Raw genomic sequence first — 16139 nt, 5'->3', positions numbered from 1 at the left:
CATAAAGGGGTGGAGCTACGGTAAACCAATCAATGCTCAGTAGGCTTAGCATCAGCCAATCAGCGTGAAGTGGGGGTGGAGCTGAGCCGACTAATTAGCATAAAGGAGCTACGGTCAACCAATCGACGATCAGTGGGGCTTAGCGTGGGCCAATCAACGTGAAGTGGGCGGAGCTAATGGCGACCAATCAGATGGCTTTGGATTTGGCTTGTGATGGATTACAAGTGGATTGTGTTGGCTTAGAACTGGATTGTGTTGGCTTAGAATCGGCCATCTTGGATTAGAAAAAGGATGTCGTTATCGCGCACGGTTCTTATGCCGCTCGGTTCTTATGCCGCACCAATATTATGCAGTCTATCTCTATTCTACTCCCTTCAACCACAACAGAAAAAAAAGCCCACAGTCTCTCTCTCAGTCGAAATAGGTGTTTTTGCACACCTATTCCAATTCAGACCTATTCCAAACAGGAGGTGGCTCAGAGTAATAGTACCTCCTTGTGGCCTGGGTGGAGCATGCCTCACTGTGTTTTATGTCCAGTAATTTCTTCTCCAACCGTATCTCTTTGGCAGTGAGCCACAACGCATGCAGTCTTCAACCTTTCTTTCACCAGGAAGAACAGCTTACAGCTCTGCAGGCGTCAGAATATCTGCACGCAATACGGGGCTGCAATCTAGCCCTATAGGCGCCAACGTTTTAAATGGTACTGCGAACACAGTCATAGTACCCTTTATCACGGCACAAAGCAATTATGTCAAAGTCATGCTTGTGGAGACAAAGCCATGCTTGCCAAAGCCAAAGAGGCAAAGTGATGCTTCTGGACGGATTTATTATGCCCTGCTGCTGAGTGTATGGCTTCTGTTTTTAGCTGGAACAAACCGATAAAAAAATCTTAGGAAAGAAATATGCCACCATTTTTGCCATATGCCATTTTTTATTCTTTGAGAAATCATATTTTTGCTGTTATAAGGGATGACAACATATTCTACATCCGAAGTGGATGTACTAATTAGGTCTCGTTTAATTATTGGAAATAGAAGGTCGGTGCAAATGCAACGTCGGTTTCCCTATGTGCCGCTATAGTTTTCAAATGTATGCTCGTGACCATTTAGTGCGAGGACATGGCCTCGAAATAATGGTTGTGTGAGAGTAAGTCTAGGAGCGTTCTTTTTGCCTTTTCACTTGAACGTGAGGAAGAAAGAACGCTGCAGAACTGCAAGCAGCACATTTAATGTAATGTCGTGCAGGATGCAAGTTTGACAGCGATTTCATATTTCAGCACAATATTTATAAGCTGTAAATATAGGTGCAAGGGTACCATACAATGAAGTAGCTGGTACCGTAAATTTTAGACCTCTTCTTGGCGTGGGTGCTCGGCATAAAGAGTGACCTGCTAATAAACGTACTTGGGGATTTCTGAATGTGAAGATCATAGGACAGAAAGGAAGGCAAACAAATACAACAGAGGGTGCCATTCATTTCTCACACTTCTGATTTCAGTTACTTATTGCGCTTGGTTTTCTTCAGTTCCGACATCTGATAACCAGAATTTGCACGTATATCCACGCGAACATTTCTGCAAACATTTCTGTGAGAAAATTTCGTGGTTTTTAAGACCTTGAGAATAGCATTCTTAGGTTCCAGTGTATTCAAAGACCAGTGAAAACAAAGTGCTTGAAGTATTATGTCTAGATACATCTCTTGCAGCTTTTGCATCGCAAATCGTTGCGCGTAGGAAGGTGCGCGAATCAATGTGAATGTTCCTGAAATTAGAATCTTATTTCGTTACACTTTGAGATTACCGTATGCTGGTCACAAAAAATTAGGGCACCTCTGCTGACTCAAGTTATTCATCCGAGAGAAAATAGTTTTTTCTTGCAAACAAACAAACAATTTCTTCACATTCATATGCAGCTTATTTGCAGAAATGCATTTCGAGAGTCTGTCCAGTACCTGTTCCCTGCATTTATCAGAACGTAGGCTCGCAAGGAAAACCACAGGCAGGTTCCGATTTAACTATTCTACGGTTCTGAGGCTGGAACACACACAAACACATACAGACGGACAAACACAACACATCCACACGGTATCGGAATCAGGCTTTTCCGTCAATCGTCACTCTTCAACTCTACGATTTCACAACCAAAATGCTCGCGACAATGTTCATAATATAGCAGGTATCCACCATAGCTGGAACCAACACCGGGAACTCATTTGGTGACACGACACGAATTCAGAGTTCGACATACTCAAATTTGAGAGGCGAGCAGCTGAACAAAGCAATAACTGCAGTGTTAACAGAATGCTGAGAGCCGGCGGAGAATACAGTAAACGATACGTCCAGACTCGGTACTCTCATTCCCAGCCCACCGCAAAAAGCCTCAGCCTGTGGGGAACTATTTTTTTGACGCGGGAGCCAAAAGTCTTCGCTGCTGTGAGGCTGTCGTGCCTGTCAACCAATCAGAGACGATTTATTTTGAAAGTTTGAATCTGAAGCGTTTTGAAGCGAATCTGAATCGCAAAAGTTGATTTTTACGGCTTTATCTTTACAGCGTGTATTTTTTCATGCTTTATTTCGAGGAGTTTATTCTCGAAGTTTATTTTGCGAAGTGTAAACCAGAGTGATCCACTGGGAACAGGTTGCCAGATTTCAAATATACACACAGATGGCATAAACTGACAGAAAAATACGTGCCAAAAAGGAACAGGGAAACAGGACAGGACTGCAGCGTGTAATGTTGCTGACAGCAGTGTAGCCGCGTCGGCGTCGGCGGAATTTGCAGAGCGAACGATGGCGAAGGGCGCAGGGCCACAGGGGTGGCATCCAATGTATTGCTCCGTAGACGAAAGCGTGCTGGGCGAACGCAATGCATCCTGGACAGGTCCTGGTTGCACGTCACAGCCAACGACAAGGCACACGCGACCTTAAAAATGGCGGCGCCCGTGATCGGCTGCCAAACCGTATGTAAACAATGCGGTTGTTGTTTCTACGCAACGTTTTGGATGTCTTTCAATCACGGGAGTTATTTTTATCCGATAATCTCGCACTAAAACGCGCAGTTTTACACATAAGGCCTCGTATTGTTGGTGACTTCCAAAGATGACGACCCCGCGTTAAGACTCACTGTGAAATGGGCTACCATATTGCGGAAGAAGCACAGCATAGTTTACGCTGGCAAAATAGGTTCATCTCTTCGCGTTATGATGCCGGAAATATGTCGGTAAGCGGCAAAACGACATGTAAACAAAGTCACATGATCTCAAAATGACGTTTTTTATGACGTGCGACCAGGACAAGATGGCAGTTTTGCAAAAAGCACACGCTTGAGGGTAGTTACAACAATGGCGGGTTTGTGTCACCCCTGTGCGCAGGGCGCGCACATCGTCATCGCCATCGTCATTTTCAAATTGACAGACGGCGTTTGCAAATGGCGACGGAGAAGTCGATGCAAGTTCCATATGTCCAAACGCAGTGGGTTTCAGGTATGTTTCAAGTGTTATTGTTTCTCAACACTCCCTTCACATTGCGATGTGATCATATTTCGCATTGCCTAAAGGTGTATCCGCAGCGCCCGGCTATTTATTGCATGACTACGTCTTCCTTACTAGGCATAACGGAGCAGATTAGAAGTTCAAACCCCGCCGGCGGAGCAGAAATAAAGGTACCGTACTCCCAGAAGATGCATACTTTTCGCTTATTGCACGCGAAAACGAAAATGACCTCGTGTAGTACTTCCAGATGCCGTTACCTGGAAGTAGCTGAGGGCTAGAAGAAACTAAGAGCTCCGAGCGCATATGCCCCTTGATGTAGCCCGGAGGTAAACTATCTTGCTGATGTGTTACATTTACTTCTTGGTCCCACTTCAGTGCTTCAAGATACTGATTGCTAAACTATTTTGCTGTAAACTTTATATTCTAGGTGAAAGAACATGCCTACTGAACATATAATGTGCTTCATATCCCTATGCACTTGTCGATGTGGTGTAATCTACTCGTACTTGTACGATGTCGTGATTGTTGAACATGTTTTACGTGTTCTTGACCTCCGCTTAATGTGTTTGGTTCAACTTTGTTCCAGTAGAGATGGTCCCTTCTGGGCACAGCATCCTTGCTGGCCAAGTCGCGTGGGAAGGCATCCACGACAAGCATCGCCTTGGATCACTTGCTGAAAGTAACCCAGGAAGGGGCATCTCTTTTGCATGTTTTCACATGACACTGAGTGAATATTTGAATTTTTATCATTAATCAGTCTTGCATCACTTTATCGTTTCATTCCTTCACTCTGCAGCAGCACATTTCAACTGGAAACTGATATTATTCCGGCATATTTTCTTTGGCCGATATACAGTGGACTCTCGCTATTACGACCATGGTCGTTTCCGAAAATTTTGGTCATAGTGCGTAATTGTCATATTAACCGGGGCGATTTGCAGAGGTTTCACTGCATTGTTCCCCAGGAGTATGGTCGTAAAGCGTGTCAGATTATCGGAGGTCATATTAACGAGAGTTCACTGTACCGCCGTTGTTTGGCGACTCTAACACATGCTTGTAGTGTTCGTAATTTAAATGTCTCATCTATGTCCAGAAAGGTAGGACCTAAGGAAGCTGGTGTCCCTTCTAACTTCACATGAAATTAGGGTATTTTATTGCGTTGGCATGCTGTTTGTTCACCCTTGAACATTGGCATTCCTTTGCGTTTTAAATCGCCCCTTTTTACCGACATAGAATTTGCGGCAATAAGTGCATAACATGGCGGATGATGTTAGGTGTCCCTCTTTTTATATTTTTGTCGGAAACAAAGTCGTTGTTGAGTAAGGCTATTGGTCGGTGGCTAGTACATGTAGCTTCCTATCTTAGTATTTTGACAGCTTCTGTTTCTCCTTAGGAGTAAGAAAGTATGGCACCCTCTGTAAGGCAGGTGCACCGCGATGCTGTGCTAGTAGTATTTAGTATTTATTCATCCAGAATGCAAGAAGCATTACAGAGTTGGTAACTTGTTATGACTATAGTCTAAAACTTAATAGTAAGGAAAGTCCTCTTTGGTCACAACATGTTATACTGGTGTGACGTAATTGGAGAATGCTGTTTTAAAATGATTAGTGGGTAAAATGGGCGAGGCAAATGGGCAGATGGTTCCATTCATGATATATGCGTGGAACAAAGAAATGAGTGTTAGATTTAACATCGAAATTGTTTGCATTCTCTCTTTGTTTGCGGTGATGACGTAGTACAGGTGCAGGAGGTGTGTATGGCTGGAAGTACATTAGTTGCAACGAATTTTTGTGGTACATATTTTACGAAAAAAGCACAGGCGTGAAATTCTTTTCTGCACGGTGAGATTAGTTCAGTGATTCGCTATAAACTAACCTTCTCATTCCTGCATACATCCCCTGTGACACTAGTCATCAAAAGTAAAAAAACAATATACTTGTTTCACCAACGGCTTTGCTGAATCCTTCATCTAACACATATCTTGAGATTGGAACTACCTGTTGAATTGCTTGGCATGCATTTGTTCGAATAATCTCAAACTGACATTTGTGATTATATGACTGAAACGTGGTTATTTTGTAACCAAACATTCTTTTTTTACAACAATTTTAGACCACATGTGTAACGTCATTGCATCTTCACTCCACACAGTCATTCCACACAAAATCATCAATATCTAACAAGATTTAAATCAATATGTGTACTATCCAAATATGATTGATGTCAGGTCTTTATGACCAGTATAAGACGTTAAGATATTTGTTCGCCTGCATTGGAAAGTGCTCAGCCAGCACCATAAAGGTCGTCTTTCCTAGTGCTCCCATACTGAATGTGTAATGTGCAGAGGAGTGTGCATGTGGATCTGCCTTTCGATGGTAGCAGCTGTCGTACTACATATCTTGGAATTTCTTTCTTACAGGAGTATACCGTGTATCAGTCCTGCAGGGGCAGCAAGCTGGAGAACAGAGCCACAACCTACGAGGAACCTCTTGGAGTTGTTTGGAAAACAGCAGATGTGTAAGGGAACGTTTTACTTGGTAAGCAGATACACTTAGTGCATGGGACTTTGCAACTTTAAGATGTTGTTTTGATCGCTGCAGATTCAACAGACTTGAGATTTTTCCATCGTTTCTCTGTATGTACAATAAATGCTCGATACTGTACTCTATGAGTTGTGTAACACATTACTGCATGGTTTCCAATTGCATTCAAGGACGACACACACAATTACACCTACAGTGCTGTTCCCACATTTGTGGGAATCAATTTACTCCACATTTCAACCAAAAGCAGACTCTCTCAAGTGGCCGTAAAAATGACGGGAAAGAGCCAGCAACATAGCTGCCATTAAAATCCTTGTAAATTTTATGACAGCATTTTTTGTAAGACACCGTAATTTTTACGGGGGAAAACCAACATTCCGGCTACATCAAAATTACCGTAAATTTAACGGCGTTACTTCTCCCAAAGTGGCCGTAATTTTAACGGTAAAAGTCCGGCAACACAACTGCCATTAAAATATGCGTAAATTTTACGGTATTTTTTTTTACAGTGTAAGCCAACGAGTACTTAACGAGAAACAACGCTGAATTCATGACGTGTTCAGTACGCAAAATGTCAGGAGGCTGCGCAAGACAGTACCGCATTCCCGAACGACGCACCTCTGATTGAACGTTCTGGCGTCGCTGCACTGATCACGACAAGAACAGATATTGTGTCCTGTGAAGTTTTGCAACTAACCGACTTTTCTCTCAACCTGCAAGCGATCAATTCCACATGATTAATGAAACAGTTGCTGGACGACATGACTTTCATACCCGATGTTCTTACTTCAGCAGGAACCGAACAAAGCACGTATAAAATGACTGACGACCTGAACCAGACTCATGTACACCAGCATATACGACTAATCATGGGGTCGTCGAACCGCTATTGAAAGAAGACGATACGCAAACAGAAAGACCGCATCAGATTGACCGCTCTTCTAAACAGCCCATGAAAGGAACAGGAAAGCATCGGCCACACTTGCACATGAACATGGACTAATTCTATACGCCACCGCAGTGCCAAGTACCGAACCCTGCTGACATGAAAAGAGGGCGGCTTCCTACGCGTGAGAGAGTGATCATCAACGTAGCCACTTTTGGGAAGGTATTGGTATATCACCGACCGTATATACAGGCTCGGTGACAGCATACCAATACTACGTGAAGGAAACCAGGTCTTGGATGTATTATGCTGCTAAAAGTACTGCCAATTGTTCAGGGTCACTGGCCAGGAGAGCCATCAGAATACGACAGGTCACTCGACCTGAAAAGCAATGTCCTGAGGACACTGAGCAAAAGAACATTGTAACTAGCAAAGACTCCGCAGTCCTCTTCCGAAGATTATGACCTTGTATGCTAATGGTATGTCACCCGGTGTGCAAAGGACCACCCTGGCTTCAATCATTTCATGTTATCACACAAGTGCAAAGTAATGGAACGTAATCGCCTATCGGAGCGCATTGTCGCATGACCATCACGATGGTGGAATACACCAGAATCCGATATCTCATTTTCACGGGGGTGCAGTCTGTTAAATCTTTCCTGACGAGGACGACGACGCCTCCTCGTGCTTCTTCTTCTCTGGCCCTTCCATTAAAACATCGTCACCTCTGTTCCTCCGTTGTACTCTCTTCTAAGGGCTTAAAGGAGCTAGGTGATGACCTGCACGAAACCTTGCCCCATTCGTCAAGCTGTCCATCAGGAGCCACCATGGAAACTCTTTTCTCTCTTTAGTGTATTGTGACTGCGCAATCAAACTAACACACGGAGTGCGGGAACGCTGCCGCACACATTGGAGAGGTTTAGTATATCGGAAGCCCTCTACGAAAGCTGTACGGCCACCCTCGGTGAATAAGTTAGTAGCATGTTAAAAAACGCTAAAAACCGGGTTGTTTGGTTTATCGCTTTCAAAATTGTAGCGTGTTCGCATAATGACTCCTAGGTAACAGGGTAGAACCAGGCCCAGGACGCCAGCAACTTGATGGGAGGGTACAAGTTGCTTTGGGTTGCAGTCTTCAGCGACAAACCTTGAGTCTAGACGGTCCTCGTGTTGAGCTTTCGGCGCAGATTAAACAACCTTCAACTTGCAAAATGAATCCACATACCGACTACTGTGGCGTGAGTCACGATCACAGTTGTCGCGTCTCGCGACTTAGTGCAACAAAGTATTATATTACAACTATACGACCTTCCAATATGCTAAAACACCCTATACTGAGTCAGGGCGTCCGCCGGAACGTTTCGTCTCAGCGCAGGCGGCGTGATAAAGAAACAAACGAGGGACAGAGTGCGCATCGCAAGAGACCGTGGGAGGTCCCTTCTCTGTCCCCAACTTGAGTGACTGGCCACGACTACACCAATGCTTCAAAAGTGCGTTAAATAGCGTTAAATCGCATTTAACGCACGGAGTGTCGGTCACCAGATTATTTAGCGCACCCTGTGAAGGTTCCTCGCTTGTAAATATTTTGTGCGAATGAAAATACGGTCAGTTTATACCGCATAAGCCGCTTACCGTTAAATCCGCTGCTCACGCTCCCTTGAGCCAACACCTCCTAGATAGCAGAAGGCGTTCGCACTACATCTCACAGGGAGGCCTCTTCTTACAACCGTTGATGCTGCTATGACGTCAATAACACAGCGAAGAAGAGAAAAGTTCGAATGAACTCGCAAAACTCTCGCAGGCCTCCGTACGTGACGCGGGGCAGGCTTTCTGCTATCTAGAGGGTGTGGCCTGAGTTGCACTGGTTTCCTTCACGAGTCACCCCTTGCAGAAGTTTTCCACTCTCTATAGACATTCTATAAACGAGACACCTACGAATCTTTAGTCTGTGTATAGAGATCCTATACACGTTGCTAACACGTTTGAATAGACAACGAACATAATTGGCACACCACATTCTATAGAACGTCTATTTATTTCACCACCAATGGACAGTCTATACAATCGTATTTTAGGCTCTATATACATAGTAGGTACGCAGCCTATATTAAAAATGGTAAGGATTTCTTATCTTCTCTGTATATAATTTCTATAGAATGTGATAGAGACTAACTACTTGCAAAAGAATTACCTAAGCCACAGGTTTTCGGTAGAAATCAACATTGTTCTTTCTGCCTTTTTTTTTTTTTTCAACATCTGCCGCAACACATTTCGTTTTCTCCAGCTCCTTTTTGATTGATCGTTTCCTGTACTTCTAATAGCGGACAATGTATTTAAAGTCGAAAAACAAAACAGAAAAGGTAATAGGGCTCCGAAGTTGAAAAAGCGCGCGCAGAAACGAGTGACGCTTTCTTCCTAAGTAAGAACAGATAGTATACAGGGTGTTTCTCTAACGTGACCAGAAATTTTATTTAAAGCGAGGGATAAAAATGAAACGAGCGCTACTTTTCAGCTACTTAACTAAGAAAGAGGTGCTACTAGTAAAGTAGTGCCTGTTTCTTGCTCAAGTAGCAGAAAAGTACGACTTGCTTTTCTTTTATCGCTCGCTATAAATATAATTTCTGGACACGCTAGAGCAAACACCCTGTATAGTGCTTGTCTTGAGAGCTTCCGCGAATCCGAGGGTCTTGCTCACCACTGAGTCAAATCGAAGAGTGATGTGTCTAAGATTAATTCAGTTACACATACAAACAACGGTGAAGTGAGCAGTAGCTTGGATTATTAATTCACCATCAACATACCACCTGTGTTTCTTACTTGTGTTGGTTTGAGAGATTCAGTAGGACAATAGAAAATCAGGTATACGCAGTACCACACAATCGCACGTTTCCCTCTCTCACTCGCAGTAAACGATCCATGTATATAGAGATATCCATAGAGATTTCCTATAGGTTTCTATGGGGTGCTGTAGGTAGCTGTGGATCCATATGGGCCCCACAGGTACCCATAGGCTTTCCCACATACTCCTACAGTCCGACCTATAGGTCTCGAATGGGTTCACGTGGGATTCCATGGGTAGCCATACTCCCACATACAACCTATAGGTCCTATAGGTCCTGACCCACACAGCACCTGGAGTGTCCTATAAAGTGGAATTGAAACAATTTGTGGTTTTTATGACTCAAAACCTCCTTAAAAAAAGAAAAAGTCAGCGGAGCGAAGCAGCTGTGACTTATTATAAGCAACACGCGGACATTGACAGATGCAGAAAGACAGCAGGAAGCGGGTTAGTGTGAATCCTGGGCCAACTTCAGTGGGAACTGTGCCGACATCCATCTGGGAAATTCCACATGTTATCTCGTGTGGTACGCAACATAGAACGGTAGAGCATTCCTTGGAATAGGACGATGTTGCCTTGTAACATATGATTCCGTCCTCCAAGGGACATTCGAATGAAAATCGCACATGAGTCGACACAGTGTGCAAGATATATTTACAAATATATACACATCAAGCTAAAATGAGAAAATTTACATGTACACTTCCACATAACAAGAAAAGTTTACACTAAAAGCACAGGAATCAAAATATGTAGCAGAAACTGTGTGACAATACGGTTCTAAGAGTAGTTCAAATTACCTATCCAATTCAAATCTACTACGAACAAGTGAGATATACAAACCACTCACACATGAAACATTTCAGATGTCAAACGAAATATAACACAAAGAACGCGCAATGCCGCATTGCACATAATGGAACAATATTGATAAAAATACACAAACACACACCTGAAATTGCCATGTGCTATGAACATTGCAATGCAAAATATTTACAGGCATCAGAGAGCTAGAAAAGTATACTTATCTCCGAACCAATTGCACAAAAAAGTACAAGAATTAACAAGAAAGAAAACACTGTGCCATGAATTATCGGAACATGATTGTTAATTCACTTCACAGCTGCTCGGAATCCTAGATACATAGCTGATGCCATCAACTGTCACGGATATAGCTTTCCCAACTATGGCACTAACCGGAAAAACCCCTTTCCTCATGCTTCTCAAGCCACAAAACTGTATCTGGAATAGCAGAAACTCTTGTACAAGCATGGCTGTCTCTTGGTGCCCATTCTCCCTGTACACAAAGATTAATCGTATTCTTGCATATGTTCCATCATTCAAGATTACAACACAGTCATCTGTTCGTTTTGCCAGTGTGTACCCTGTGCAGTGATATACTTTTCTGTTCACAATGATTCTTGAAAAAAATGTCAACTGCTCTGGGGACCGTCCTAAGGCTGTGCGTAAGAAAGTTCTTTCGTCTGGTGTGCACCTTGAGGCTCTGCCTTTTCCCAGCAACGTCACCCCGGACACCTGCATTGCACATGTAGATCTCTTTTCAGCTGTGAGGGCTGATATGTAGGCTTTCAGTACACGAGATCCCTTTGTCTGGGCATAACTGAACAGCGACTGCTTTAACGCTGCTTTCTGCAAAACCTGCTGAGCTACACCCCTGTTACCTTTTATAAACTTCAAGAGCGTACCATTATAGGATTCAAACACAAATGTCGAGTGAGTCCACAAGGGACCCCACTGTGAGACGCCCTTTGCCAGGTGGAGCAACAGGTGTACATTGTAAACCATACTATAATCTCCGTACAACATGTTATATTTCACAACAAATTCATTTAGGAGCTCCTCTGCAGTGTTGAGGTCTGTTCCGAACAAAGATTCTTGCAGAAGGAAGAAAACTGCTTGTACCAATAACGCTAAGTGCAACAGGTATGATCGGGGCAAAATACCATTTAGAACTGGCAGAGAGTAATAAAGAAGCCATGAACGATATTCTTGCCCCTTCCACAGTTCTCTCTCAGAAACGCCACGAGGGCAGCGGCCTATCGTAGCTGGAGGCCTTATCTTCTGCATCCGCGAGTCGATAAGGCTCACTAGAGATGGGGTCCCGATATAAAAACATTCATTGCTATTTTTTCCTTCGAACCAAAGTTTCATCATGGTTCTTGTTACACCAAGGAGTACACTATGCAAGTAGTCAGGTACAAAGGAATGGACAACGTTGAAGGCTGGCAGATTGAGCAAAACAGAAGGACCTTTGTAGCCAAAGCAAATGACCTTCTGTCTTGCTGCATGGGTCATTGACCTCACAGCTGTCTCCGCTGTCCTCTCCTCATATACCTGTGTAGCTACTGTATAGCGTACCTCCCCATTAACAGTACACCCAGGATGCAGGCACCAACTGCAACCGTAGAACCCATTAAACTTGATCATATTCTGCAGCAATGGCCTTGCAGCAGAGTCAACGGTGCAGCAGATAACGAAGGCTCGGCTTACAACTTGCACACCATCTTTCATCCACCGAAAACCTTTATCTGCCAGGCGCTTGCACTGTTGCACAAAGCTCTTTAGGTAGATTTCCATGTTAGGTTCTCCCTTACCAAACCATATCCCTCCAAGAATATTTCTGAAGCGTTCAAAAACAGGCAACTCATTTATGATCAGTTGGATGGGCGAGATCGAACAGTGCTTACTTTTAAAGACAGGGCATCCATCAACATTCATCGTGAGCGATATGTTAAGTGGGTTACCAAGACATGAGAAGTCCTTAACCAAATGCTTGTAACACTGCCCATCATAGATGTCAGACAGAGTTCCTGGTCTCCTGCTATACCTCTCCGCTAAGAAGTCAAAGTTGGTCATGTTTTCTAGCAGTCCTCTTAGTTGCGATTTCAAAGACATGCTGAGAAACATCGCTACGTTATCTCTGTCACTGGTTTGGAAAGACCTGTTGCAGACGCTGCATATTCCTGTTTTCTTCGTCACACTGAGAAAATTACAACATGCGATACAGTAATAAAATGTCTTGAAATTCTTTGTGAACTTCACTGCACTGTGAAACAGGTGAATTGTGGTCGGCACCACGCACTTGCCGAAAAGAGAATTCACCAAAATAAGCAAGTCCTTCAGAGCCACCTCAGAGAGATTGTGCCTCAACACAAAGAGGATTATCAGAGCCAGGGCCTCTCCTGTAGTGACACCTGAGTCACAAGTACGGTCTTGTCCTTGAAAAGGGTTCTCAAACTCACTGTCAACATCATGGTAGTCGGGGCACTCACTATCGTCCTCGTCGGTAGAAGCCTCACTGGATTCTTCACATGATGTGTGGAGCTCCTATAAGGTCAAAGTACTTTTGTCAACCACTCATGAGTGCTGCATCACTAAATTATTTTAATCACCACATATTTTAATGTACATGTAATTCTGTTTGGATTTGCTTTTACTTGCGCAAACAATATCTGATGTTATCCTCAAATTGTAACAGAGAATTTGAAATGTAGGTACCATAGATATTTTTGCAGGTGGCATGTTATGCTAAGGCAAATATTTCACAGAGGACAATATGTAGCTGCATGTGTATATGATTGAGTAATCACTTGTATTTTACCAATGTACCTTTTATTTAGAATGGTGTAACTGCTCATTGAGAGGCTGAACGAAAGCTGGAAATAACTGAAAGGATGTCGCATAGAGAGAGACACAAAATCTGCCACATCATGGCACCAGAAAAACCTCGAAAAGCAAACTTGGTAATGTCATAGTCTACTAAACTAAGCATGCATGTAGTGTGTACTCACGGCGGAATGATTGGTAATATCTGAGCACTGTGAGGCTCTCTCGTCCTGTGAGGCAAGATCATCCTGTGTAATGCCAGAAGAAAATTTTTATGGACACCAACGCAAAATAATAACCGCAAAATATGATAACGTATCACAATACCATGCCACAACAAAAATTAACCCACCTCATTTTCAATTTCGTCACTGTAAGACCTTCCCAAACCATCTTGTGGCTCAATATCACTGGTGTCAGGCTCCTAGATTGGAATATAAAAAGAGATTAACAAAAATGTCCAGAAATCATAGTATTCGGACTAAACAGGAAAGAGATACGAACACAGCCAAAATGACTACACCGCTACAAAGGACACTCAACAAATATTCTTGACGGTTCCGTGAGAGGGGCCATACACAGGTATACAAGGTGTGCATTTCTTTGCGCTATATTATTGCAACTTAGGCAGTGAAAGCTTCTTGTAATTACTAGCACTCAAATCCAAAAAGGGCTTGCATATGGAGGAAATATTCACGGCACCATTTTGCTTCTTAACTCCGCCCTACGCTATAACTTTAGATCATTTTGACTTGGCATTTCCCTCACCAATTATGATCAAATGTCCCATCTGTGATTTCATTCCACTTGTGGAAATTGACTAGAAGAATGTGAGTCTTATTCTATTCAAAATCTAAACAGTTACGACCACAAACTGGAAAAGAAATGTATTCAACTTAGATATCATAGGCATACGTTTTCCGTGCTGTAACACGCAGCACACCACGACTCAGTGGTTAACATGCTGGCCATGCCACTTTGTGATTGAGAGGTACCCGGGTTTGAATCTAGTCATGTGACAGCTTTGCTGTTGTTGATGTTTGCGTCATAATTAGGCGCCCAGTAGTCCAGTCGAAGACGCGAGAGATGTCACGATCCTGAATTTCAGAACCACAGAGCGCAAAATGTATGTGCAGGTTCGTCATTTTTGATGGCATTTATGTGGGTCAGCGAGCTAGCACGGGTCAACTGAAATGTATATTTGAGTATTATGACCTGCATTCTCTAATGGGATACCAGTACTTGAGAAATGTTTGGTGGCTTGTTTACAACACTTTAAGCCCATACTGTGGACATACTCAAGCGCTGACGTGTCGCTTGTAAGTGTTCCGACTATGGTCATTGCAAAGGCCAATATGACACATGGGTCAAGAAAAAAAATGGCAGAGCAGCTATTAGAGGGGACTGGAGGTTATCCAAGAGTATGACAAAGGGTCATACGTATTGCGTATGGCATTAAGTGGGCAATCTATGAAAACAAAATGGCCAATAGAAATGTGAAACTGTTAGCACGGTTAGCATGCAACATGAACACTGGAAACATTTCGCAAGTTGAAACAGTCTCTGTCTGCCCACGTATATTCGCTGCTCATAGCCACAGCTGCTTCGTGGTGACAATACAGAATTTCAAGAAGAAATCTCTGAATCTGTATAGGTACAGTACACTGACATACAAGAACACAATTGAACACTTCCTTCATGACATGCGGGTATACAGAATCTGCTTTCAATACACAATGCAGATGCATTTTATTTTGAGCAGAGGCGTTTAGTTCGTGCAGCACCAATGAAGAAAAGTCCCTCTGCTTTTTAATCTTTTTGCGTTTAGTTCTCGTTTCATACTGATTTTTCTATACAATGGTTATATTAGCTGGTGCTCATGAAGCTATAATAAAGGATATTAACTTCCAGCTTCACAGTCACATTCGTTGTTATTGTGCAAACGCTAACAGTGCATCATTTTGTTTTTAAGCATGTTCTCATTGTGACAGGCCAGATTAGCAATTTATTTAACTTCCTTGTTCCTCGCACGTACTGAAACTCATGAGGAATATCAAATGGAAAGCATGAGGCATATAAAATAATTAGAGCTCACAAACCTACCGTCTCAGAGGGCACACAGTCAGCCAAAGGAGACGCAATGGAGGGATTCCCGACATCAGCTTCTTCAGCAGACAGGCTGCCGCTGTGTCTTTCTTCAGATGATACCTCACTTTGAGAATTACTACAGCCTGGGTGGACAGACTCGTTGGTGGTTACCGTAACATCCGTTTGACTGTGCTAAGAAATGCAATACAAATATGAGAATAACGCTGATAACCGAAGGCTATGAGCAACAAGCAAAAAAGAGGTAGATACGTGCAAACTCACCGATTCTTTATTTTGAACTGTCGCTTTCTGTGACCCTGCCCTCCTCATTTTGTTGTTTTCGGCAAAACGTAGTTTTTTTGCGGCTCAAGATACTGCTTCCGCCTCTTTGGAGTTGTCAAGCCCATTCCGTTTTGAACAGAATAGACCTGGCAATAGAAAACACATGCGAACCCAGGGTACCTCTTTTTCTCGGTGCAGAAAAAGATACAAGTGCGGATAAACGCAGCAGAACTTCCGAACGAAACAAATCTTTCAAAGATTGTCCGTTGAAAGAATGAAGCAAAGTGCAAGCATGGATAGACGGATGGATAGCGCGTGCGGCCTTTCCCGTGATATGGATGGGTTGGCGGCCTAGCGCTATGGTGGCAGGGCCGATCGTGACACCTCC

At 43.2% G+C, this 16139-nt stretch overlaps 2 protein-coding genes across 2 annotated transcripts in view; both read right to left on the bottom strand.

Moving 5' to 3' along the window:
- LOC135368526 (uncharacterized) overlaps window positions 1-16139 on the bottom strand; it is a 129200-nt gene that overhangs the window by 73851 nt on the left and 39210 nt on the right. The window lies entirely within an intron of this gene.
- On the bottom strand, window positions 10862-15977 carry LOC135378929 (uncharacterized). Its single transcript, XM_064612104.1, has 5 exons — window positions 15752-15977; window positions 15485-15661; window positions 13734-13805; window positions 13567-13629; window positions 10862-13102 (listed from the first exon to the last, which is right to left on the bottom strand). The coding sequence occupies exons 1-5, from the start codon at window positions 15797-15799 to the stop codon at window positions 10862-10864; spliced, it is 2601 nt and encodes an 866-aa protein (XP_064468174.1). The 5' UTR covers window positions 15800-15977.

The sequence above is a fragment of the Ornithodoros turicata genome, chromosome 1 (genome assembly GCF_037126465.1).
Source record: "Ornithodoros turicata isolate Travis chromosome 1, ASM3712646v1, whole genome shotgun sequence".
Classification (NCBI taxonomy): domain Eukaryota; kingdom Metazoa; phylum Arthropoda; class Arachnida; order Ixodida; family Argasidae; genus Ornithodoros; species Ornithodoros turicata.
The sequence above is the reverse complement of the archived record's forward strand: the minus strand, read 5'-3'. Positions and strand labels throughout refer to the sequence as shown.

What these genes read in the sequence shown, in the direction of transcription:
- LOC135378929 (XM_064612104.1), bottom strand. Translation starts at nt 15,799, where the DNA reads ATGAGGAGGGCAGGGTCACAGAAAGCGACAGTTCAAAATAAAGAATCG. An exon ending in CAGTTCAAAATAAAGAATCG is followed by an intron (nt 15,662 to 15,751) that starts GTGAGTTTGCAC and finishes TGCATTTCTTAG; the next exon opens with CACAGTCAAACGGATGTTAC. An exon ending in ATATTACCAATCATTCCGCC is followed by an intron (nt 13,103 to 13,566) that starts GTGAGTACACAC and finishes TTGACCTTATAG; the next exon opens with GAGCTCCACACATCATGTGA.